Source organism: Antennarius striatus, chromosome 11 (assembly GCF_040054535.1).
Source record: "Antennarius striatus isolate MH-2024 chromosome 11, ASM4005453v1, whole genome shotgun sequence".
Classification (NCBI taxonomy): domain Eukaryota; kingdom Metazoa; phylum Chordata; class Actinopteri; order Lophiiformes; family Antennariidae; genus Antennarius; species Antennarius striatus.
Window position 1 is genome coordinate 17096423 of NC_090786.1, and position 27702 is coordinate 17124124.

The 27702-nt window shown below is 39.1% G+C and overlaps 1 protein-coding gene across 7 annotated transcripts; it reads left to right on the forward strand.

The window, feature by feature from the left end:
- tasp1 (taspase, threonine aspartase, 1) lies at positions 1–26241 on the forward strand. 7 transcript variants are annotated; one of them, XM_068327766.1, is made up of 16 exons: positions 1–162; positions 661–759; positions 1264–1468; positions 1551–1618; positions 3041–3109; positions 4252–4372; positions 5053–5137; positions 5222–5301; positions 5421–5527; positions 7761–7880; positions 8163–8309; positions 9269–9347; positions 13656–13766; positions 15183–15290; positions 16225–16298; positions 24990–26241. In XM_068327766.1, exons 3-16 carry the CDS (start codon positions 1336–1338, stop codon positions 25080–25082), a joined length of 1395 nt encoding a protein of 464 aa, XP_068183867.1. In that variant the 5' UTR covers positions 1–162; positions 661–759; positions 1264–1335; the 3' UTR covers positions 25083–26241. The 7 variants fall into 7 exon arrangements, 5 of the variants coding, with proteins under 5 accessions (XP_068183867.1, XP_068183869.1, XP_068183870.1 ...); XM_068327768.1 differs by lacking the exon at positions 24990–26241 and adding an exon at positions 16427–17265; XR_011037348.1 differs by lacking the exons at positions 16225–16298; positions 24990–26241 and adding an exon at positions 9626–9733 and having other exon boundaries at positions 15183–15198.
- Positions 26242–27702: the final 1461 nt, after the last annotated feature.

Genomic DNA, 27702 nt, shown 5'->3' on the forward strand with positions numbered 1-27702 from the left:
TCTGCCCAGCTGCGGTTAGCAGAGAACAGTGTGAATGTGTGGCAGCAAAGTTTGTCCAGCTACATTTATAAGTCCAGTTATGACTGCCGTGTGTTAAATGTTTGTCAGGGAACGTCGTGGTTTGTAGGGAGCTCTTTCGTTGGTAGGACAGGAGGGAAAATAGTAAGTTGACATTGTTTTGCATAGCGTGTTAGCGAGCTAACAAGCTAATGGAAATTAGCTTGATTTTGAAATAACTTAGTCGTCTTTCGCGTGGTCACTGTCTTTATTTATTAAAAACACAAACACAAAGCAATCTATGCAACCCCATCCGAGTTATACAAATGCCAACTTGACGTGTCAAATGAATGGTACATGAATAACATTAATTGTTTGGAAAGTTTCAGGAAAGACGATGCAAGTCATGTTTAGTTGTGTTGTTTTATCATCGCATACTTTTAAAAGGTGGTTTGATGGCACCTTTTAGCACTACAGTCTCACTGTATAGAATAATACTGTATTCTTTTTATAACTGCGGGATTTTTCACACACTACTGACAACGGTGATTGGTGTATTCACCATAAAGTCTATGCAGATGATCATTTAGAATATGTTGACATGAAATCAGCCGCTGTCGTTGTGCTAGTTAACATCCTGCCGTCGTCCCTGTGTGTTTGTAGTGTCAGTGATGCTTGGGTGAGTAAATATAAAGTCATTACAAGAGCCGCGTTGCTTCTGTCACATCACTGTCTACCATGAAGAAACATGCATTAACGAAGGTATTTATTACTTTTTGTCAAGCCCTACTAATTACGAGCTGTTTGCATAATCAGATCAAACAGGAATAATTTAAGTGGCTCTACAGAATTTCTTTCCACATTCAATACAAAAAGATACTTTTAAGAAACACTGCAGTCACAAGAGTTTTATTTGATTAAGTTTAATATGTAAATTTGCTTGATAATAAATGTCTGCACTTCAAGACATTCAACACTAGAAACTTCAGCTCCACTGGCTCAAAACCATCCAGATAAGATATTTCACAATGCTTTTGTGTTGAGCAATGCAACAAAAGTGTACCCATAGTTGCCGATGTCATTTCTGGAGGAGGAAGAATGAAGGTGATGGCTTTATATGCAAGAAACCATCACATTTCACTGTGTTGAATCCCAAAGAAATCTGTATACTGTAATAAGAGTTGAATATAATTTTGCTTCCAGCTCCAAATCACCATGTCTTATTTTCGGTTCCTGAACAGAAATTCTGTTTGTTTTGTGGCCTAGGTATACCAAAAGGATGATTTCCATACTGCTGTCAAATAGCCAGTGATCAGCTTGTAAAGTTATGCAGTGGTTATGGAAGATTTAATATATTCTGCCGATAAGCAGCAACCCTCCTCTCCTCTGACTAACCCATGGTCCAAAAAAAAGGAATCAAGCAAGAGCCCAAAGCCAAAACTTGGTGGTGGCTTTGTTTTGGTGCATGCAGGTAAGTGCATTACTGTAGAATTACATCATATGACCTAGTTTGCCTCTTCATTGCTTTATAAATGATTCTTTTTTGTCGTCAGGAGCAGGATATCATTCTGAATCTAAAGCCAAGGAGTACAAGCTTGTGTGCAAACGAGCCTGCCAGCGGGTAAGTTAACCTGATGCCATATAAAATGTATTTATGTGTGGAAAAACAAGCAGTACATACCTATACCCTTTGAGCACGTTCTAGATAGATTTTCTGCCAATATTTCACTTTGAACTGTATAGGTTTTCACCTCAACGTATTTAATCAATGTCAAAATGCAGATTGACAGAACAGACTGGCAGTGGTCATCAGTTAATCACCCTGGCTCTCTGATGGGAAATGTCAGTAATGACCTACTGTACATACAAGTTCTCCTGACTGTAGGTTTTTAGTTTAAAGTTAAGGGCAAACATCATTTCCAGATGGTTCTTGCTTCCATGCAAGTAGTTATTTATGTATTATGATGTAACTCTGCAACATGCTGCTTTTCCAGTTGTTTATATTCCTGGTTTATCTCCTCCTGTGATTTTGATTGAAACAAAATAATTTAACATTGTACCGGATAATTACATTTTGTTTGTCCTCCCTAGGTTGTATATAGATAAACCAGTAATTGTGTTGAATTATACTAGAAAAAAATAAGAGCTATAAGGAGCTCTCAATTCATTAAGTACCAGTATTCCTGCAACTCATCTGTATGAGCAGCGCTCTCAAGTTTTTGAATCTCTGGTTCAAATCCCAGTCCATGGGTCAACAATATTTAAGGATGGCGGTAGCTCAGTCCACTATCAGTTCACAGTGTAAACCAGTTCACTTCCTGAGCACTCATTGGGTGCACCAAGAAGTAGCTGCTTGCCATTCTACTTCCCTATCATTTGCATGCCTAGAGGTGTGTGTGTGTGTGTGTGTGTGTGTGTGTGTGTGTGTGTGTGTGTGTGTGTGTGTGTGTGTGTGTGTGTGTGTGTGTGTGTGTGTGTGTGTGTGTGTGTGTGTGTGTGTGTGTGTGTGTGTACATAACATATGATTGACTAACAGTTCTAACTAGAACCAGTGATGTGCTGTGAGGTTCATGGCTGGTGATACAAACTAACACACAAATAAACACATTTGATTAAAAAAACTTGTTTTTTACCTACACATTTTGTGTGTGTGTGTGTGTGTGTGTGTGTGTGTGTGTGTGTGTGTGTGTGTGTGTGTGTGTGTGTGTGTGTGTGTGTGTGTGTGTGTGTGTGTGTGTGTGTGTGTGTGTGTGTGTGTGTGTGTGTGTGTGTGTGTGTGTGTGTGTGCATTATGAACCTGTACTCATATATACAGTATGTATGTGAGTGACTAAGAATCACCAGTGTGCTAGAAGAGAAAGATAATTTCCCCTATGGGGGATAAAACAGTTCATTTCTATAATATTAATTACATTTCTTGCCGTATATTCTGTTTTCTTAACTAACTGCTAAAATACTCTACAACAGCTCTTTATAGGACATCATTTTGGAGTTTTTACTTGAAGGCTATGCTATGCTAAATTGTGTCTCGGTTTGTTTCCAGGCTGTGGATCAGCTCAAAGCTGGGGCTCTCGCGGTGGAAGCAGTGGCTGCAGCACTGATTGAACTTGAGGTTTGTTGATGGGGATCTTGATGCAATTGTGTTTAGCAGTATTATAAATGATTTAAGTAGGATTTATCTAAAACAGCTTAGCTATGCTCTGATGTTTTTTAATGAACATACATCCTGTTCGATGATGTAAGTGCTGATTTTATCTGAATATTTCTATTGAACTTTTTATGGGTGTAATAAAAAAGAGAAGCAGAGTGCACAAGTACAGTATTCATGTTTTTAAAGAAAAGCCAGCAATGTTGTTTGGTCTAGAGACAGTGTCACTGAGGAAAAGACAGGAGTCAGAGCTGGAGGTAGCAGAGATGAAGATGCTGAGGTTCTCTTTGGGAGTGACCAGGATGGATAGGATCAGGAATGAGTACATCAGAGGGACAGCACATGTTAGAGGTTTTGGAGATAAAGTAAGAGAGGCCAGACTGAGATGGTTTGGACATGTCCAGAGGAGAGACAGTGAATATATTGGGAGAAGGATGCTGAGTTTTGAACTGCCAGGCAGGAGGCCTTGAGGAAGACCAAAGAGGAGGTTTATGGATGGACCCTGAAGGAAAAGCCGAAAGGAAATGAAAGAAGAAGAAGGCTAACACTCCGTGCAGAAGTTTAAGTGTGTTTTCCTTACTGTTATGCCTTTGGACTTTTTCAAAATTATTGACAGTTTAAATCCAGAAAGTTATCGTTAGGTTACTAGAAATAAAACTCATCAGGAAACTGAGAGGTATTCACAGGCTGCAGAGGTAAGGGCACTTCTACTCAGTAAAAATTAAACGAAGCCAAATCCATTATTTCAATCTACAATTTTTATCAGCTAAATTTAAGCTAAAAGAGTTCATACTACAGCATAATTTGATGACAAATAAAGTAAAAACTCAAGGAACTATCATCAATATTGCTGTCCCACAGCTGTTGCTGGATGATATTGTGCTATTAGAGTCGTTCACCAGCTGCAATGCGATGATAAGGAAACTTTTTTGAAACACCGTTATCTTCTCTGTGAGTTTGATTTTTATATGGTGACGATATTGAAGTTGTGTGTCAAAGTATTGTATTAATCATTATTAGGACTCTAACATTTCACGTCAATGTGCTGAAAGTATAGTCAACCAGAAATGTGGATTTTTAGACTATTATGTCTCGTATTTTTTCAGGACTCTCCTTTTACAAATGCTGGGATGGGCTCTAACCTTAATCTCGCAGGGGAAATTGAATGTGATGCAAGTATCATGGATGGGAAGTCACTGCATTATGGCGCCGTAGGGGCAATTAGTGGTATGTTCTCCACATGTTGATATTTATGTGATAATGTTGCGTTAAAATGTAAGTTTAGCCACCTCAAATGAAGTGAATAATGCCTCTCTTACTCATGTGTTCCACCAATCTGAGTTTCTCTTCTTTTTGAAATTACTCAACATTATTGGCATCGTAAACAAAGAGGGGACCACCCACTTTTAACCTGAAAAAAAACAAAACAAGAGATGATGCCAATATGTGCACATCAGCAAACCCGCAGAGCACTTTTCGGAATTTATTTGCGAGACTTCATGATTTATTCCAAACAGAGGAGGGGTGAAAACTGGCATGCACTTCAAAAAACATATTGTTTCAATTAGCACATCTGCATCACACAACATTCAGCTCTTTAATTTCTACACAATGAATGAGACATTATTGGCTTCAATGTAAAACGCAAATGTGCCAAGCTTTGTTTTCCTAAAGGTGTCAGAGTCCAGGAAGATGTACTTTATTATGCTTTGAGCATATGTACTTTTGTAATGTTAAAAGTGAGGAAATCCACATACTGTAGCTACTCATTAACACTACGGGTATGGTGTCTGATCTGATAAAGACAACAGACACGAGCAGAAATCATAATCATTTGCAGATCACTTGTATTTCAAAACTCACAAAGGGAGAATGCTAGCTTTAAACATCCTTGACTTCTCCTTCAGGTATTAAGAACCCTGTTTTGGTTGCAAATCGTCTGCTGAGTGAAGCACAGAGAGGGAAACTATCAGCCGGGAGAATACCCCCCTGGTGATTATGATGGTTAATCATTACTATTCCATTCATGTCATTATATCCACTCTTATGTATCTATTTTATTTTTTTGTGTGTCAGCTTTCTAGTAGGGCGTGGGGCACAAGACTGGGCAGTCAACCATGGGATATCACCATGCCCTTCAGAGAAAATGGCCACCAGTGAGTGTTTTTGCACTGCTTTAGTTATATACTTCATCTGACATACTTGTAGATGAACCAAAACAACTGTTCTTATGCATCAGTTCCTGCTGGCCTGAGATTATTTCTTTTACACACAGAGTTCAGTTTATCTGCGTACAAGAGGAACAAGCGAAAGATGGAACTGGCAGAAAAAATGGACACAGGGCACAATCAGGGAAAGAAAAGACGACAATCAAGTGAAAATGTAAGTACTTTGTCATCAATTACGATGACAGATGGCATCACTTAAGTCAAAATGGATCTGCCTCTTCGTGCTGATTTTGTAGCCGCACTCCTCAGAGCAAACATCCTGTTTCATCTTCATCCAGCAGATGCTATTAGGGCTTCAAATCTCATCATCTGACCTGGGGCATCATTTGTGCTACATAAATTTGTTTTTAGTGGTGATAAGCGAATAACGGCCCTCAATCCAAATCGTGTCTTTTATAAATATCTTGCACTTGGAATAAAATCTAAAACATTTTCTGATTAGACAACATGAAAACATGATGCAGAACTCTGTTGCTGATAAACAAATGAACACAAGTTCACAAGTGTATGATTTTACCATATAACAATCAATAGAAATGTAAATGGAGAATAGAGTGATGTCATTCAACTGCACTGATTCCTGATGTACACCATTAATTTCATCCATAATTTTAGATTCGAATTATTTGTATCTCTTGAATAGAAATGACAAGATTGTGTTTTTCTCACAGCAACAATCTGACAAGCCAATAGAGATGAAATATCTCCCACAGCAACAGATATAAAAGTCAGTGTCTTCAAACTTATAATCAACAACAAAACAAAAGTTTGTTTTCCCTTGTTTGCAGCCCTGCACCAGCAGCTTTGCATGGTCGTATGGGGTTCACAATGAATGTAAAAAGAACGAGAAACATCGAGTAGAACCTGTTCTTTTATCTCTACAAGGAATTTAACAATTCCTGAACTAAGATATTTTCTGCCAGTTATGATTTCACAATCACATAGTTACCAAAGGCAATGACATTACCAGATTGTGCTAAGGATTCCAAGAAACGATTAAAGCGTTGACAAGAACTGGTGTATTGTTTCAGTGCCCTGAGCGGCGCAGCTAGAGAATGGTCTGATAATGAGCCCAGTTAAGAGCAGACTCATTCTGCTCCGCTAGCAATGGCAGCAGCACAGAGGACGGAGAAAGTTTATCTTGAATTCAAATCCTGTTAAATGCTGTGAAACTTGTGAACTTCTCTCAGCCCTGATACCCTTCAGTGGGACTCTTTTAGAACCACGTTACTGTTGATTTAGTTCAGGCACATTAATCTTTAATATTAATGATATATCCAGAAAAATAACCTCTAACAACTAAGGAGGACTGGTTGTTGAGTGAGGCAAGTGATAAATGATTAAATGATTGATTGTTGTATTGGCCAGTTATGTAGTTTAATGAAAGTTTGATTAGAGTTGGCCTCTGTTCTTATCTGTCACATGTTAACACAAACCACTTTGCTTGTTAAAGATTAATATGTGATCATTGCTGCAGTGCAGCGACCACTGATTTGGAAATAATTACATCATATAATCACATACTGATATTCAAACTATAATTGAAGTTTTATGGTATTTTGCTGGACTTGAACTTTTAATCTACCAATGTGACTAGAAAGTCAGTTAACAGAAAATAACTTATTTCGTTTCAAGAATGGATTTTAGAGAGCAGTGGGTCCAACAAAATGAGTTATTCCAGCAAGTCTGGTTTTGATTTCCAGTGTTTTTATTCCTGTCCTTTGGCCAAGCAATAAAATATTAACTTTCTTTTTTGGATCAATATATGCACCTGTGTCAGGATGGCGTATGTTTGTGTTGTTCTTTCTTTAGCTTGTCAGCACTATTCCAGATGCACTCGTATGTTTCAGGGATTTACTGTCTTTTGTTTTAGGGATGCTGATAAGAAATGACAGGATGGTTTTTGTAGCATTTGAATAATAGTTGGCTTGAGTTCTGGTCTCCACAGCCTGGAGAGGAGACTGACTGAGCATAAGACAGACGAGAGCCAAGGTTTTTGTTTTTTTACCTAAATTCTCAGTCAAGGGTTCAGTGAAGAGCTTATGTTTCTGGTAGACGTACAGTTGTGATCACATACAGTATCATAATGACACATAATATTTCTCTATAAGACTCTATTTATCATCCAGTCTGAGTCATGATGATTCACAAACAAGCCACTTCCAAAGCAAACTGCAATCAGTGCTGAATGGAATCACGACCATGCATTTTAATGAAATATGAACGGCTGTTTCATAAATCCAAGCACAGATTATGTCTCTCCATCAGAGTGTGAACATTTTGGATTTTTCCTCGCTGAAAATACCCCAAATCTCTCAGAATATGATGTTAAAATATCCAATTTTTTTTGTTCTTTTAATCTAAACCCTCTTCTCACTGTGATATAGGAAAATGGTTCAGGGTGCCTTGACACAGTGGGAGCTGTTGTGGTCGACCTGGAAGGGAACGTAGCTGCAGCAGTGTCCAGTGGAGGCCTGGCCATGAAACATCCGGGCAGGGTTGGCCAGGTATTCATAAACACATTTCTTCTTCTTTTTCTAGCTGTGTCCTAAATCACAGGACATCTGCTTTGTTAAAATATTAGTATTAAAAAGAATGAATTCTGCATTGAATGATTACTGTACTCAGAGAGAGTTCATTTTACACTACAGCTTTTTAGTTTTGTTTAGCTTGTCGTTTCTCAATGTTGTCGACACGCTGTTCATGAAATCTGTTGTCTGAATGAACAAAATATAATTCCAGATAGTCATGGGTGACTAACCAATAGTGTTCTGTTTGCCCATCATCAGACAATGATCCGAAAGTTACTGAAGCGCTCATGCAGAGTGGAGTGTCCAGCAGCTGCAATCAACAGTTTTGTTAGTTTGTTGATGAAACCCAAAACAAAAGAATTCTTTCCATCATGTGTCGAACTTATTGGATATCCACATGAAAATGTGCGTAGCATATGAGTGTTATGGTGTATATTTGACTGTGACCTCTGCAAGACTGTCTCTGTCCTCAAAGCCAGATTCCTGTCTGTCAGCTGAGAGAACAGCAGGTTGCCAGATCTGTCTGCAGCATGACTGACAGCAGAATATCATAACAAAAATAATTTTATCTCAGCAGGTTTATTGGTTTTATTTTTCCTCCCCTCACACATGTTGGTAATGTTAAACCTATAAGCCCATGGCAAAATTGGGTGTTTGCCATCATCTACTACAGATCGTGTTGATAAGTCTACTGAATGTGTGAACAGTCAGTTACTCACCAACACATTAACCACAAATAACTCACCAGGAAATCAAGTGCCATGACACCGTGTTTTAGAGTTTCACGTCTCTGATGCCTGAAAATCTCTCAACAACAGTTCCTTAAATAATCTGATGAGAGTTGCTAGCAGAGAATCTTTACTAAATGAAGCTCCAACTTTTAAATGCACATAGATAAGAATCTGCTGCGATGATCATCCTCATCTCTTGTGCCTTATTTCTAAATTCAAACAGAAAATCTCAGTGAAACATTTCTGTGATTAAAGCCTTTTACTTTGAGGCTGCAACAGGAAGTCATCGGTTTTTGTATCAACAGCAACTTAACATCCAAATACTGTGGGGGTCATTACGTATTGGGGCTGAACAGACTGAATGAATCAGTAGGATTACTGACATGACTTCATTATTGCTATATTGTCGTGAGTGTGGCATGCAGTTCATGTCTGGTTAATGATGTGGAATTGTAAATTAGGATCAGATGGTCCAGTCTGTGGTGTAAATTAATCATTTTATTCTGCCCTGAACTCAAAGCGAGTGTTGTTGGGATATTTGTCAATACTTCCCAAAAAGAATTTTTTGCACAAAAAGAGAAGTGAACTTGTTTTTGCATATTGAATGTCCTCTTCTCCCCTTTCCCTTCTCAGGCTGCTCATTATGGATGTGGCTGCTGGGCAGAAAATGCCTGTAATATGAACCCTTACTCTACAGCAGTGAGTACCTCAGGTATACCACAGCGACTCTCCACTGCCTACCTCATAGTTTTGTTTGTGCGTATACAACTTTCCCTGCATTTTTACAACTATCATGCCTTTTGTTTTAGCGATGGTATGAATCAAAAACAGATATTTGCCGTGAATGAACAGCATATTTAGCTGCAGTGAGTAACTCTACACTAAGCCTGGTCATACTTTCCGATGGCTTCCAACACTTTCTGCCGTGTGATTCTCATTCTTTACTTCCTCTGCTGGTTGAGTCATCATCCTCCCCTCTTTGTTCGTCAGCTCCATGCCAGGTGCATTGCAAAGCTCTGTGGATTTGCAGTGACATTTGACATGAGACACCTGCTGTAGATGTGATGAAGAAAGCTGCTGGATTGCAGTGGAAAGATGGTAAATGTGCGACTTAAAGTGTAAATGACTCGACTCAGACTGTATCTTTACCAGTATTATTTGGCTTACTATAACTATTGCAGCCGCCATAATTCTACCAGTATGAATAATTAATTAATCGATGTAAAGAGCACCTGTTATGTAATGTTTGAATTGCATATCATTTTCAGTAATGCCCCGATCATTTTTAGTAGATTTGATTCCCATGGTGCAAATGCCTAACGGACATGTTCTACACCAGTGTGCAATGTGAGTTTGCACAAAGAAGACTTTTCTGTATTGCAAGGTAAACTACAACTTTTATTTTATAAAGCAGGAAGGCGATGAGGAAGAAGAAGAGGAACACTGGGCGTAAATTGATGATTGTGTTGATTGGAAATAAGGAACTGCACTTGTTCTGTGCTTTGTGCTGCTTTATACCAGACTAGAGGTGGAGTTCATTATGTTTGTATGGACTAAACCACATGTGCAATGTTTTCAATTTGTAATCTTCAGGTAAAAATATTGCAGATACAATAAATATAAAATCTATTTGGCCTGCAAGAAAGTTTGTGTCTTGAATTTGACTCTCTTGTGTGATCGCGTGTGGACTTAACCCTAGCTTCTATTACTCTAGTCTGGATAAATTTTCTCGCAATTGCTGCCACCAAGAACCTTGTGAGTTTTCTGATTAAAACTGCATCTCTCTTTACAAGTTTGCATGTAGAAGAACATCTGTCACATTTCTGCTTTTGCGCATCGTCTGTCAGCTCAGACACAGATTATCTCCTCAAGCACTCGAATGAATTCATAAATATTGGACAAAAGCAGCATTCCCTTTGGAGATCAATCTGCCATCTCAAAACAAGTTGCCTTCTAGTTGAACACATTTCTATAATGTATACATCCATGCCTTACTTTTTCAAAAAATTGAAAGTACATGCCTCTTTTAGCTGAAAGCTATATTGCCTGTTGTGAGCTGAATAGTTCTGAATATAAGCCGGGAAGAGAGTATTACTACTTTAAGATGTGTAGACATCTTTGACATGGCTTCTGGGGAACATTAAAACCTTTTGATGTGGATCTGTAGTCAATTGCATGTCAGTGCAGATGAACTGATGAGGTCGGACAGGCTGAGTCTTGAGACAGATGCAGTTGGGCTGCTGCGATAGCCAGCATTTTGCACCCCCTTAAGCTGGTCAGAATATGTGGGGCTGTAATTCAGTGAGAAATTCTGGACAGCGTAACAAAAACAGTTATACCGACCCTGTTTTATGTCTGTAATTCCTGGAACCCTGTGTTGTAATCATAACCACAGGTCTGAATGACGTAATATGCTGCAGAATCTATTATCTACAAGGCCCAAAGACAGCTATATCTCATCTGATGATTTTAAAATTCCCTCCTGTATTTCATTGAAACCTAAAATTCACCATTTTAATAGATAATCTTATCATTTTTATTACTTCTGCCAGTATGAATTATTAAAAGTAAGAACTGAGTTCAATGTAAAGATGTTGAATTGTTCGATGTTTGAATTGCATATTTTTTTAGTACTGCTAAAGTGCAAGATTTGATTTCCATGGTGCAAATGCCGGACGGACATGTTCTACACCAGTGTGCAATCTGAGTTTGCACAAAGCACAAAAAAGACTTTTCTATGCAGCACAAACTGAAATAAATAGGGAGTTGTGCATCTATGATTCGCACAAGAGGCCAGTTCGGTAGTAAAGGTCTGTGGCTTAGTTGTCAGCTGTTGATTTAAGGCGATCAGTAATCTGACCCATTTCAGCTGATCTATGGTACATTTGTTACATTTAACATGTTGGTAGCAGCCTGCTGTTCATCACTTAGCCCGGTAGCTGAAGTGGAAATGTTTGTGCTCTTATGTATTTTCACCTCATCCTGCTTTGGTGTATTATGGCTTTGCGTTTGATGTAATGAAGAAAAGAAAAGCTTTCCTTTTGGGTATGGAGCACATAATGTGTGTTCCAGTACAACACCTGGTTTTAATTTCTCAACATAAAAGGCATTCCCATCAAAAGAACAGTCATTTTCAGTCTCTCAGAGGGAGCATGATCCTCACCCTCTGTCACTCCTTCTACTCTTCACCGTGCCACCATTTTGCCCATCTGCCCCTCCATGAAAGTGTGTTGTGTAATCCACATCTCATGTTGCTTTTTTTTTTTAGCATTATTATACGTATTTATGTGTTTCCCTGGCCTAGGTTTTTGCTGTGGCCAACAAGGGAACAGCTCACAAGTTGATTTTTACCCTTTCTGCTGTTGGCTGTCACATTCCACATTCATGCCCTCTTTTAATTTCTCATATGTTGATTTGCTGCTGTGGCCTCCTCCCTGCAGTTTCTCCCGCTATGATATTCTTGTCCTCTGGGAGAGAGTAGTTTATAGTAACCACATTACAAAAGGCACACTACCTGCCCCAATCCTTGCTCTAGTTAAACAGAACTACCAATTGCTCCAGACATCTGGTCTCCACAGTTACCGACCTGCATTCAGTTTTGTTGTAGTTACCTGATATTTTATGGGGCCTTCATTTGTGTTTACAGAAACAACGAGGCTATATTCCTAAGGCTTTATGAGTTTCACATGCGCTTTTGCCAGATGTGTTGTATTTTCACTTTTAGATTTTTTTTGTTCCTCCATAAGGATGGACTTCACACTTCAGAAAAATTATCTTGTAATCTTGCTGCTAACCACATCAGTATAGGTTTTATTATTAGCATTTACATACTAAGTAGCTTATACTCTATATGTTATTTCTAACATGCAGCAAAAGTAAACCTTGAATGTTTTTTTTTTTGTTTGTTTGCTAAAATGAGCCTGCTTCTATCCCTGGAATTTCCTATACACTGCATTCCATATAAATGAAGATCATCAGACAGCATTCAGGTGCTAATTGAATTGATTCCAGCTGGAGCACACTCTGCTGTTACTTATTTTATTAGACTGAATACAGGACATTAGTGGGAATACAAGGTTTGCACACATTTTTAATACAGAACTTTTGAACTGTAGTTTTGTTTTTGTGAACTATAAGAAAACTGTGTCAAGGATAAAACTGCCACTTTTGCGTTTAACATGAAGTCACACATATACAACAAAACAGCTGTCTTTTAGTGGTCTCTTAAAAATACTGTCTACTTTTTATCCCACTACTTTTCAATAAAAAGTATGTTTGATGTTTGACAGTTTATGCTTCAATGGGAAATGTGTCTTTTTAAAAATACAAATAAAATTTTGACCCGCAAATCTCAAAGTTGTTAATGTGAAATTAGTGCTTCGATGTATAAGAGTGATACTTGTTGCAAGTATGCATTCATATTCTGCAGTTATGGACAGGCAGCGGGAACAGAAGTGAAATTAATACTGGGTGGTTGCTGTTTCAAATTCCAAGACCAGCTGGGAATCTGGGCATGGGAAGCTGAAAGAGAAATACAAACCCCACTTCAGAAATTATTGTCAGTGTGCCCTTGAGAAAGGCAAAGGACTTGGCGTCTCATTTTAACCTGAAATATTAATTCTTAAAGATCCTGAAGTGACTGCAGCAGCTTTCAATCCTTTGTCATCGATGAAAAGTCCAGTCATCTAGTTTTGTTATTTAAGATATGTTAGTAAAAATACATTTTTAAGGCTTTAAAAACATACAAAAGAAAATTTTACTCATTCAGCTTTGGCTAAACTGAAAAAAAGAAAGAAAAAAAAATTCAAACAGCAAGATGTGATCAATTCCATAAACTGCAGTTTAAGAAGTCTGATTTCTCGTTGTACCTTGAAGTCTTGAGTGAGCATGAGTGATTTAAACCGCCTACGCCACCACTCTCTTAAAATTAATTCAATGGACTCCTTGTGTAATTCAGATTGAAATGAGTTCACACATGCTTGTCATACAGTTTCATATGTGTCTGTGCATCTTTTGCCAGGCTGTGGAGAGCATCTGATTCGCACCATGCTGGCACGGGAATGCTCTGCTGCCATGCAGTCTGAAGATGCCCACCAAGCACTGCTGGAGGCTATGCAAAACAAGTTCATTAGTAAGTCCTTGAGATTCATTCCAGCTCTTTTCCATTCACAGTAATTTCAGCCAACAATGTTTGCAAAAAACACAGTTATGCATAAGGAAAAATAATTCATCAAACCGACGTTGCAAAACAAAAGAGCAAGCTAAAAACTGGAAATATTTGGGGAAAAGTAGACCCAGAACAGCCAGATTTATAGACTGTTTTCGCTGTTTAAACAGGCCCTCCAGACATCATAACTACAGCCACAAACAATTTTGGCATGGATGTTTTGTTGAAGTTCATGTGAATATGTAAGATGTTTTTGGCTGTATCAGAAGTGGTCAGTTTTAGAATGAAATAAGTGCATTTAGTGCCCCTATGAATGACCACTAGCACAGAGAACGAGGAAAATGGGAACATGTGGGAACACATGTGGCACTTTCTGCCTTGTTTTGGCCTCCTTTAGAAGTCTGTCCCAGTTTGGTTTTGTCATCTGTAACAAGATATTTGCACAGTAGTTGTAGTTGTTTCCTTTCAAGATGCATGTAGAAACATAATTCCTGCCATAGCAAGAGGAACAATGACCACACACACATGCACACATCCAGTATAGACTGATGTAAATAATCTGCTCTTGATGTTACTGCTATCATAAGGATGTACATTACCAAGGCATGAACAACTCTCATATTAATATGGAATGTAAAAAAACAAGGCTGTTCAATGTGTAACATAAATACAGGTATTTGCTATGAATGATCATCCAAGCTACAGTAAAATAAAACTACTGTATATAAAAGTGTTTTATATAGTAAAGAAAACACCCCAACATGGAACTAAAACTGACAAGGAAATCAGCAATGAAATGATGTTATGCAGATGAAACTAAATTTTTATCCATGCACTGTTTGGTTGTGTTCTTTTCCTTATTGCTATGAGACAATTCAAGGCATGCTGAAACTGTTTATGGTTTGCTCTTTTCCTAACTAAGTCTTTGTTCCTTTATTGCCTCACATTAATCAGCCATCCAAGTTTTTTTCATACACAAGACCTCATTCACATTTGGTCATTCTCAATTTTGTTCAGTGAATAAGTGAGAGGGGGTGTTCTACCACACTTGAGACTTTTCTGTTGGTTTTCACAACTCATAGCTCTTTGAGAAATATTTTTCTTTTGATTAATTATTGTATTACAATGGCATGTACAGTGCAGAGAGTTAAAAATGATGAGCTGACCAGACACAAGGAGCAAACAGCTTGTTAAGATGTTTTTTGTTTTACTCAGAGAACACAGAAGCCTAAGAAAAGACCCTTTTTTAGTCTCATGTTGTCCTGGGTTGAGTATTAAAATAATATAATAAACTATCAGTTGGGGGGGGAGCCTGTGCTTTTTATCATGATTATGCCTCATTGAATCACCTCAAGTATGGTGTTGTCTCTGTGTGTCCAGGCTCACCCTTTCTGGCCAATGAAGATCGTGTTTTGGGAGGTGTAATTGTCTTGCGCTGCTGCAGATGTCTGGAAGCTCCACCATCTCAAAATATTCAGGGTTTACTGGGTAAGACGTTAATAATGTGTAGTGTGACTCAACTTGAACATCATAGCTTACAGTATGCAGCACACAGTAAGATTACATTAAGAACATCGAGATAGAGTCATTTTCCTAGCAGGTGGTCAGTGTTTTAACTTGTGTCGTCAGGATTCAGTTTCTCTTCATCTCATATTCAAGCAGAGACCTCCCATTATCAAATTATCATTTAATCTTCAGACAAGTGGAGACTCTCTGAATTCTGCTCAGCTCGGCTGATTGTACAAGTGGATCTTTTTTCTACCTTCTGATCCTTTGGCAGAGTTTACATCATGGAAACTGACTTCATTTGAAACCAAGGCTTTAGATCCTTATGACTTCATGCTGGGTTTCAATGATCCCATTTGCCATTTAGGCTGAAGTTGTGTATCAAATCTTCAAAGCAGAGCAAATATTTCTCCAGTGAATGGGATATCTTGATTTCAAATGAATTATAATGGTAAAAGACTAGTGACATGTAATATCCAGCCGAATACTGAAATATTCTTATTCATCAGTTTGCAGCCTTTGTTTAAAGTTTTCTGTTGACTATAGCACCTGACCTTTTGCAGGGCTGCAAAATGCTTCGTGTTTGTTTAGAAGAACAAGCGGTCAATCACGTCATCTTATAACTTAGTTTCTACTTTCAACCAACCACCACAAGGCATACCTTCCTCTGTAGTTTTGTCACAACTGAAGGTCATATATTTTCATAATCCTTTTTACTGCAGTTTAGTGTCTGAAGGACCTGCATGCATGTTAATGTGGGGGCCAGAAAACCACTGATGATTGTTCATTTCATGAAATTACATGTTTAAATGCTGCTGTTTAAACTGCTTCCTTGCTCTATTCAAATGATCTCTTGTGCTTTCTGTGGATGTGTCTTAACATTGACAGAAATTAGCTGTGTGCTGTATTTTCACAGTGGAATTCCTATGGAGTCACACCACAGAGAGCATGTGTGTTGGATACATGTCTGCCCAAGACAGCAGAGCAAAGGTGAGATTGTCAAATTAACTTGATTATACATGTATATACTGTATTGTATGTATATACTGTATTGTATGTGGATTCCTAAACTCCGCTAGTGCAGTAAAATACAATTCTTCCCAATTTTGTTGTATTAGGGTTGGAGACACATTCTCTGCTCATCTGTCCTTCAAGTATCAAACTGATGCAGTGCACATTTGATATGTGATTGAAGAAGATGCTGTATTACCTTTTGACATGGGGAGAACGTACAAACTCAACACAGAGTGGGACTCAATTTTGGAACCACCGCGCCGTGCAGCGACAGCCCTAGAAATCAGCATTTATACTTTAAATCATTTAAGTAAACATTACATTCATAATTTGTTGGGTAGGAGATGGCCACATTAAAAAACACTTGACTCTGTTATCTGTTATATAGTCTCATAGCTCTTAATTGAGTCCCAGCTAAGACTGATTTGTTTGGCTAGTGTATCTGTGTCACTCTGTATACGGAGAGGGCACTGTTGTTCGAGCTTGGCTCGGATTTCAAAGTGTTTGCCCTCCGACCCCCCCATCCCCATCCCAGAGTACCATGAAGTTTACTAAGAGTCATACAGCGCTGGGGATATCAGTATCAATCTGCATATTTCTCAGATGCACTCTGTATATTGGGCTTTGTGGTGGAATGTGGACATGAAAGCTGCCCTTTCACACATGTGCCCATGTGGAAAAGTGAGCATAACAGTGAACATTAATTGCCATTGCTCTTTTTTGTTGTTTAACAAAGATGTAAAGGGGTAGTCATTTCATTTCTTTAATTGTTCTGTTTTTTCAAAGTCCTTTATCAAGATGCCTATGGCAACCAAAATCATTTGTGCCTGTTCTCTCAATTGATTTTAGCTGTGGGTGCAACTGATAGTTACTTTCACAGATGAAAATGAATGCTGTTCTTATACTTTGGATGCAACACTTGTTAGCTGACCCCAGCATCCAGACCCCGTATTGTCTGTCCAGTTTAAAAAAAAATATATATATATATTTTTTTTTTATATCTTCAACTTCTTTCAGATAGCTGCTCACTACTAGTCACTGTTTAAGTTCGCACACATAGTCATCACAAAATACCATGCCCATCCAGCCTTTCTACTACATGTTGATACAAATGTGCATCATCACAGAGTTGGAATAACATTCTACCTTGTGTAGAATGTCATGGTGGAGCACATGACAATGAGATAAATTTTCCTGAATTATCCCTACTTTTATTTAACTCTTTAAAATATGATGCCTTCAATGACTCACTCACCCAGCATTGTTTTACTGATGTAGTAATGAAACCTTTGTAAAACTAATGTCAGTATGTGTATGTCTCTGGATCTTCTTGGAACTGGTTTCTACTCGCACTTGATGAGGCACTGGTGCAAAAGGGAGTGTGCAGCAAAACACAAAGCTACACCACCAAACCTCACACTGGCCTACCATGAGAAGCTTCCGTGTGCTTCTATAGTTCTCACCATCATCATTCCAGAGAGGTCTATGACCTTTCTGGCCTCACACTGGATACAAAATAAGGTTTTGCCCATTGCTTAGCATCTGTGCCTATAAGTCATCCATTGAGTGGATGTCACAGACACAGTTTAATCTCCTATCTAGTAAGCTTCTAAAAACAAGACCAGGTTCTAGTCATAATGTCTGTTTCATCTAACCCTTTTCCAGAACATGGTCTGTCCAAAAGGCTGAGAAGATCGCCTCTGCATATTCATAGCCTAGATGGCGAGCATCAAATTTATGGGAACTTTTAACCTTATTGGTGAAGTGAAAAAAAAAAAACCAGTGTGAACTCTGCAGAGATAAACTAGTGGAAAAAAACACATCGGTGTGCTTTTGTCTTATGCACCGTAGCAAAGCCAACGCTGAAGATGATGGTTGATACTTCATTCTGAGCTGCAGCAGAACATGAACCTCATCAAAAACTCTTCCTTTGTCCTGATCTCAAATATTTGCTGAAACCTTGTTAATATGTTTTTCTAGTAATACAAATAATACCTGAACATTTCACCCTGACTTAAGCACATGCAAATTTTTAGCCCACCAAGTTGTGTTAAGAGCCTGAGCCATCCATAGTCCCAACAATTATTGTACAGACATTCCTCCCATTCCTAGTTGCATCTGAATGGGCGTTGTTACTTGTCAGTGAGAGTCCATTGTCCGCTGCTTTACTGTGATAAGAACATGAAAGGGATTCAGAGTAATGGGAGTATTTAGGACAGAGTTCAAACCAGATTTATATGGTAGCATGTCTACTTCTCTTTCACAATGTTTTATTTCTCAGATTTGAATGTATGTACTAACCCTAACCCTAACCCAAATGACAGTTTCATGAACCCATGAGAACTCTAAAGCATAGTATAGCTCAAAGCAAAATGTCTTAGATTTCAGGCCAGGTTTTCAGACACCGCTGGCAGCTGCTCTTTGTTTTTGTTTTTTAACGTTTCAATCAGATATTATTTTTGGAGAAAGTTGAATCTGTTTCGTAGCTCTTTTAATATTAGATTGTAAAATGGCTGTAAAGCAGCAGTGATCCAGAGGTAGACCATCTGGTTTTATTTGAACCCTCACCTGTATTTGCACTGGATAGGACATCAGAGCATCAAGTCACATTTTACAAAGCTGCATGGACAGGCCAGCAACGGCACTTCTGAAACAGTTAGACTATTGTTTCTCATGATTGGACAGATGAAAGAGCAGTGCATGATCTGCAGCACCACTGCCATGGCTCAGTTCCCTTATCCTGGACATCATTACCACTTTAAAGCTTTGCTGCTTAGATAGTTTATGGCCAAAGAAAATTAAATGGCATGCAATTCAGACCTCCTGGTTATTGTCCTGTCTGCCTATTACAAGACTAATATCTTTTAGTATGGTATATTTCGATTTTATTATCCATCTTGCATGAAGAGTACTTTTTGAAGAAAAAATATGAAAACCACAATACAGAAATAGCGGCATTGAGTTAAATCTATCCTTTGACTCATACTGGTGTAACTGCATGGCTTCTCAAGCTCTTTATACATATCACCGAAGAATGTTGTTATTCTTCCATATATACAATAGAACTGTGTTTTGTCACATTGTGCTGTGACTCTTTTGTGGTTCTGTCATGTTGTCACTTCAGTCAGTGGGTATCAAGCTGACAACATGCTCCCTGTAGAGTTGTCTTTATTCCTTTTTCTATTTGTCCAAGCCCTTATTTGATTTTCAGTTTGTTTGCTCCTCTTTAAATCCCACAAGACCCTTTACTGCGACTGTAAACATGGCCTCCACTACAGAAACATATCAAACAAACATATTGAGATATTTAAATGGAGTTATGATACAACTCCAATGTGTGAAACATCATGATGGAGAGGTTGAGATGGACATATAAAACCCAATAAAATCCTTTTGGAATAACTGCCCTTGCGTCAAGGCCAACAAAACATGGTTTTAATCAAAATATTTGCTGTACTTTAATGTAGCCACAAGAGAGCACAAGCCAGTGTAATAATTGTGCCGGTCCTAAGCCCTGATAAATATAGAGGGTTGTGTCAGGAAGGGCATCCGACATAAAACTTTTGCCAAATCAAACATAAGAATCATATCTATGACTTCCATACCGGATCGGTCGAGGCTCGGGTTAACAGCGACCGCCATCGGTGCTGTCACCTATAGGGTGCCGGTGAAAATTGGACTACTGTCAGTCGAAGAAGGAGAGGAGGAAAGTGTGTTCGTTGGAAGAGAGAGAAAAAGAACGCCAAGAGTGTAGGACTGAGAGTAGGGACTTTGAATGTTGGAACTATGACAGGAAAAGGTAGAGAGTTGGTTGACATGATACAGAGGAGGAAGGTAGACATACTGTGTGTCCAGGAAACCAGGTGGAAAATTAGCAAGGCTACAAGTTTAGGAGTAGGGTTCAAGTTGTTCTATCATGGTGTAGATAGGAAAAGAAATTGAGTAGGAGTTATCTTGAAGGATAAGTTTGTTAGGAATGTCCTGGAGGTAAAAAGAGTGTCAGATAGAGTGATGAGTCTGAAGCTAGAAATCGAAGGTGTGATGTTCAATGTTATTAATGGCTATGCTCCGCAGGTGGAATGTGAGCTGGAGTAGGAGAAATTCTGGTTTGACTTTGATCAAGTGATGCAGAGCATACCTAGAAGTGAGAGAGTTGTCATTGGTGCAGACTTCAATGGACATGTTGGTGTAGGAAACAGAGGTGATGAGGAGGAAACGGCTATAGTGAAAAGCACTGTTTTTTTCAATGAAGATAACTTTAAACTAATCAGAAATACACTTTATACATTGCTAATGTGGTAAAAGACTATTCTAGCTGCAAATGTCTGTTTTTTGGTGCAATATCTACATTGGTGTATAGACGCCCATTTCCAACAACTATTACTCCAGTGTTCTAACGGTACAATGTGTTTGCTCATTACATGAGAAGGCTAATAGATGATTAGAAAACCCTTGTGCAATCGTGTTAGCACAGCCGAAAACAGTTTAGGTGGTTAGAGAAACTATAAAACTGACCTTCCTTTGAGCAGGTTGAGTATCTGGAGCATCAAATTTGTGGGGTCGATTAAATGCTCAAAATGGTCAGAAAAAGAAAACTTTCATGTGAATTTCTTACAACAGTGTGTACTACTCCCTTCAGAGAACAGCACAAACAGGCTCTAACCAGAGTAGAAAGATAAGTGGGATGCCCCGCTGCACAACTGAGCAAGAAGATAAGTACGTTAGAGTCTGTAGTTTGAGAAATAAGACGCCTCACAGGCACTCAACTGGCAGCTTCATTAAATAGTACCTGCAAAACGCCAGTGTCAACATCCACAGTGATGTTGATAGAGAAGGCCAGAGGGAGCTGCACTGTGTTTTTGTAGATCTTGAAAAAGCTTATGACAGAGTGCACAGAGAGGAAATGTGGTATTGTATGAGGAAATCAGGAGTGGCAGAGAAGTATGTTAGAGTGGTGCAGGACATGTATGAGGACTGTAAGACAGTGGTGAGGTGTGCTGTAGGTGTGACAGAGGAGTTCAAGGTGGAGGTGGGACTGCATCAGGGATCAGCTCTGAGCCCCTTCTTGTTCGCTGTGGTGATGGACAGGCTGACGGACAAGGTTAGACAGGAATCTCCATGGACTATGATGTTTGCAGATGACATTATGATCTGCAGTGAGAGCAGGGAGCAGGGAGCAGGTGAGGAGAAGCTAGAGAGGTGGAGGCTTGACCAATGGAGAGTGTGGAAAAGAGGTGAAGATGCGTTTACAGGGAGGATGGAACGGGTGGAGAAAAGCGTCAGGTGTGATGTGTGATAGAAGAGTTTCAGCTAAAATGAAAGGAAAGGTGTACAAAACTGGTGAGACCAGCGATCTTGTTTGGTCGAGAGACAGTGTCACCGAGGAAAGAAAGGAGACAGAGCTGGAGGTGGCAGAGATAAAGATGCTGAGGTTCTCTTTGAGAGTGACCAGGAAGGATAGGATCAGGAATGAGAACATCAGAGGGACAGAACATGTTAGGGTTTTGGGAGACAAAGTCAGAGAGGCCAGACTGAGATGGTTTGGACATTTCCAGAGGAGAGATAGAGAATATATTGGTAGAAGGATGCTGAGTTTTAAACTGCCAGGCAGGAGGCCTAGAGGAAGACCAAAGAGGAGGTTTCTGGATGTAGTGAAAGAGGACATGAAGGTAGTTGGTGTGAGAGAAGAGGATGCAGAAGACAGGGTTAGATGGAGGCAACTGATTCGCTGTGCCAACCCCTGAAGGGAAAAGCCGAAAGGAGAAGAAGATTCGACTGCTGTACTTTGCTGAAAAAAGTGACATAAATCATCAAAAAAAAATGTGTGAAGTACATAGTGGTTGAGCTCAAGATTATTGGAAATATGAAAATAATAATTTAGTGTGGACACATCTCTCTGCGTTACTTCTGGGAATGGAGCCCTACTCATCCTCATTACTGTGCCCCTGAGGGCTGGACTTGAGATGTAGCTGTGAAGTTTTTGAAAGTCTATTCTCTAAATGGTGATATAATTACTTTACTCAGTAGTTTGCTTGAAGAAGACTTTGAATCTTTATGTTTACCTTGTCAGATTAAAAATTAAAGCCTTAGCATATGGCTCAAGATTGTAATTTGGGGCAAAAGTCTAGGCTCGTTGCCGTCATTGTCAGATACGGTTTTCTCACAAAATATATGAAATCGTACAGATAGCCACTAATTGTGCCCAGTTGAGCATTGTCAGCTGTGTTGTCAAAGTGGTAGGAATTTAAAAGAACGTTGAAAAGCTCTTTTCCTCTGACATGAAAACTTCAAAAGGAAGACATTTAACATGTCACCATTAGTTGATTAAGACTCAGCTATGGACCTTCACTCAAAACAGTTTAAGCAGGCCTCTATTTAACCTCATCTCTAGAAGATGAAGGGGAGAAGACAAACCCAGAGAGGGGTCCTGAAGTCATAATAGCCCCTGAGAGTGTTGCCATGTGTGCATGGCCTTCTCTGGTTGTTGTCCCATTGAAGCGACAGTTGCCCTTAGGGTGCCAGGGGCCAAGCCTGCACAAAAAGACGTCCAGTAGACATGAAGGCTCCTGTAACTGGAGGAGTGATGTCAGACCTATTCAGCGGCACGGTCAATAAGTGGATGGACTCTTCCCCTGAGGCTGGAGCCAGAGAGGAAGAAGGATGACAGCTGTTATTGGCACAGGGAGAGTCAGTCACCTTTGATCCCATGGTTGAAGTATCGCTGCTGTCTTCACAGCTGTGGTTGCCACTTTCCTCCTCTATTTCTCTGCTCAGACAAAAAACACTAGACTGTTTCTTTCATCCATCTCTCCATAAGTGCCCACACGATGTCTTCGAACTGCAGTGATACATGCTCATGACGTGGCAGTTGTACCATGAGAGTTAAAACAACTGTGAATTCTAAATTTTAACTTATAAAACTGAAAAGCTTCCTTCATCACAGACCTTATTTGGCAGCAGACCTTATTTTCTGTAGTTTACCAGTTGGTGTTGCGTCATGGGTCCAGAAAATGCATTTCAACCTTAGCTACCCACTGAGGTTGTTTAATTAGTTTCTTACATAGTCATTCAAATAATCTAATGACATACGCATTGATTTTTTTTCTTACACACATTAGTAGAGGAAAAGCTGTTAAGCCAAAATAAGAACTGCAGTATAAAAACAGCTTTTCATTCATTTCAGAGGTCATTTCAGAGCGACCACTAACACTAAGTTAGCAGTCACCAGCCTTCTGGCAATAAATGCGGGATGTAGTAAAATAGTTAAATATGACTTGGTTTTTGCTATAATGCAAGACATTGTTATTCAGCTGCACAATGCATTGGGAGATTAAAGTGTCCATCACTGCTACAATACTTTTACATGTTGTTTTTTTGTTAACAAAATCGTTAGTCTTTTAGCAGTTGCTGTACTTATAATGTAAAACCCAGACATATGGCAAAACTTCAGGAGATGAGCCGCGCTGTTGGTCTTTTCTTCACCCCATGTAAAGCTGCCTCATTGTGCATATCTTTCCCTAAATTATTTTCGTATTCCCTGCAATGATGTGGAGGGGGATTTTGGAACAGATTTTGTCTGTCCATGTGTGGCTCCAAAACACCATTAAAATACTGTGTACAGAGCTTTGATACGAACTGTAGTAGATTGAGTTTAAGTGACGGCTGAAAAATTGTTTTCAGTACAGTTTTGGTACAAATAGTTTTGTAGATTGAATTTTTTCAATATATTAAGGATAGGAAATTGGTTCACTCATCATGTGGCACACTTATATGGTTGTCATGGTTGGTTGTGAAAAAAAAACCAACCCATAGTGCCCACTAGTACCCACCTTGCATTCACCTAAATGTGCACATTTTGGTGCATGCTGTATGTGGACCATGTGGAGTGTCCACAGGCCATGACCCAAACTGGACGGGAAGTTTGACATTTTTACTTAATTATTTTTCTAAATTTTTTGGTTATGCACTTGAACAACTTTGCTTGGAGATTTAACTCAGTTGACTTGAAATATGGTACAAGGATGGAAACTTATCAAAGATTTTCTAATATCGTTGTGTGCATTGCTGTGGCACCGCAAGCATGGCAAACAGGAAATTGTTGTAAGTCCACTGTCCATGGTCCAGTCAGGCCCAAAGAAGTGTAAAAATTGTGGCATGACAATATCTATTTGCCAGTATACAATTACAATGATAGTGCCTCCTGACGGCAAAAGGAAGTAAGACCGCTGTGAAAAATAGCATTTGATTCATGTAAGATTTTTATGAAATGTTTATCACTTCATTAAGAACGCATAATTAATGGTGGCCTCCAGTGCCACATAGTGGACATTGTGTAAGTTGGTACCCCACAGACTTCAAACTGAAAAAGTGTTTTCAAAAATTGAAACAGAAGAGTGGGATTTAACTGACAGCTTTAATTTACTGTAAAGGACTGATTTTGAAATTTTGCTGGAAAATGGAATGAACTCATGGCCTTTTAATTCAAATTTTATGTAAGCATTTTGATAACATATTTTATTCTGACACTTGCATTTTCCTCATATCCATCATTTTTTCAGTTCATATACTGTATTTTGTTATGCACATTCAAAACAAGCATCATGTTGCAGGTGAGTGTTGATGACTATGACTTGACTTTGTGCATGTCTCTTCTTTTGTTGCTTGCAGACTCACATATCTAGATTACCACCCGGGAGTCTTCCTGGACAGTGTTTGGCCATTGAGGGAGGTGTGTGTCGACTGATGAGCGTAGTGGAATGAGCTGCATCTGTCCTTCTGCTTCAGCAATACTCTTAACACAAACCCTTCAACGCAGTGACAGACAAACACACACACACACGCTCACACTCACCATACACACCAGCTTTGGGATGCCAGAAGTAATAAGCTTTAGCTGTTTTAACAGGTGCCCAGGAAGGAAGAAGAGGTGTTAACTTCTACTTAGTGCACTTAGAGAACTTCCCTTTGCCACGGTCTGCCTCCAGCATGTGCTCTACCCCACAGTCCTCCATTGTCACCGGGATTTGACTTCATACACCATTGCCTTTTTCCTTTGTACCTTTTTCCAACTAAAAGTGGCACCCTTCCTTTTGTAAATAACCTATGACATAGGAAAAACAGGGTGGATGTTCATGGTGATTTGTATCGCGTAACAAAAGTGAAGATTCAAACATTTAATAATTTCAAATGTAAAACCTTATTTTGTTCTTGAATTATTTCAAGTTTAAAACCATTTTGGATTGCACCTTGTGAGATGCCTGTTATTCAAGAGAATTGTTACAAATGAGTTCTTTATTGCTATGAGAACTGAATGGTATATACACTATATACATCATTAACAAATATAAGCAGCTTCATTCAGTACACCCCTACTGTAATTAATTCTCTATCACCCTGTATGATGTAGCACAAGGTGCATCGTAGATCAGTTATGACCATATAATCAAGTCATCCATAGAATGCTTTGCTTTTATTGTTTTAATGTGAATGCATAGATTTTGCATGTACAAAATCTGCTACAGTAAACTACTTGTTTTCTGACAGAGTTAATCATAAATCAGACAGCTATGCACTTCCAGACTGATGCTGATACAGTTTATATTTCTACATTGACTTTGAAAGAGACACATATTTTCTTGTTAAAAGAAGAGGACCGTGAAAAACTCATGCATATGCATCAAACCCTTGAAATGGTGCTTTTGAGATCTGTACTTGAAAGGAATAAGACTTAATTGATACTTCTGTTGGGATTTCTGGTTTTTGCTATTTAACTCAGTTGATATTAGAAATTACTGTTTCAACAAACTATAGAGCTTGTTTCCTCTTTACTTGAAATGCATCTAATATAAAATGGTATAAGCTATTGAAATGGTAATATGTGCACAGCTCTCCACAGTGCTTAAAAGGTAAATAAAATCTATGTTACATTTTTGCCTCTGTCATTACTCTTTTGAGCTTCTTGTATCAGTGTATCAGTACTATCATCATCTACTGTGGAAGCCAGAAATATATGTCTGGAAGTTCATTGAATGGTAATTGAAGGAAATTAATTTAGTCTCCCGCATACCGAATGTGCACATTCTTTCCCACTTTCCCACTTTGTTTTTCTTCACATTTAAAACATATTGATTATATGACCATTTTTTGTAATGCTCCAGCGTTTCTTAATAATTGTGTAAACATTCATCTTCCGACCCACTTAATCCGCCGTCGTGGGGAGCTAGAGCCTTTGTCATATTTTTACATTACAAAACTCATATTTGAGAATGCATTGGCCAAAATTTTAATTCCTCTCAAGCACGACTGCAGCTGCTGGCTGTGGATTGTAGACACAGGAATGGGCAACAGAGTTGTCAGGATCAATATATTCACTACCAAGAGGAAGATGGATCCCTACCAGCGCATCAAGGGCCACATTTGGACGGTATCCAGGAGGTTGGCCTCTCAAGTGTAAGACGCCACAGTTTTTTTTGACCTTATTAAAGTGTAAAACTCATTTGACAGGTCAGGGGGAGCTTAAAGAGGTGCTCTGCCTGTTTGTTTTTGTTTCCTGATGCTGGTTTGATCTTGAGGGTCCGTCTAAATGAAATATGTGCTACATTGCCCCTTATCCACACACCATTGTTCATTACCTTGATCATGTGTTTTTATGGTGCACTTATTTCCATCAGACATAATCTGTGTTGCTGGAAGACCTTTGCCCCAACTCAGCACAGACGTTTCCCCATCAAACATCATCCCTGTCTGTCCTGGATCCCTTTAGCTTTGAAAGAGGATCCTGGGTCTTTAAAATGAGGACTGGACCCTGAGCCATTCAAGGTGTATCCAATGCCTTGTGCTCAGCAAGGCTCTTAAATGCAAAACAGACGGTGGAGCAAATAAAGATCAAAGGCAGCAGCCTTGCCTGCCTGGCCTGCTGTCCTCACATGCCAGGCAGTGCTGTCACCGTGAATCACGGCTATGCAGCTTCCGTGCTCACACTGAACCCCCTCCCTCACCACCTTCGGGCAACCAATCCCCTCAACACTCATAGCCCCTCTGTGCCAGTATCTCACATCAACACTCAGAAATGGGGTTAAAACCAGACAGCCAATGGGGTTACCTTTGTCAGACTGAGCCAGAATTGACTCAGAGGAGCCAGACGACTCTCACCTTTATGCACTTGAGGATCCTCTGACATCATGCTCACTGTCTGGGCACAGACGGTTGAGAATATGAGTGGTATTATCATGACTTATGTAGTCACTCTGACCTCTCTGGATACCGTGGATAATTTCCATTGAGCCTTCTTTTGTTTTCTTACACATAATACAACCAATCACCTTGAATGAGTGCACGGTGATTCAGAAAAGGATATTCTAGGTCTAGACAATGGTCCTTT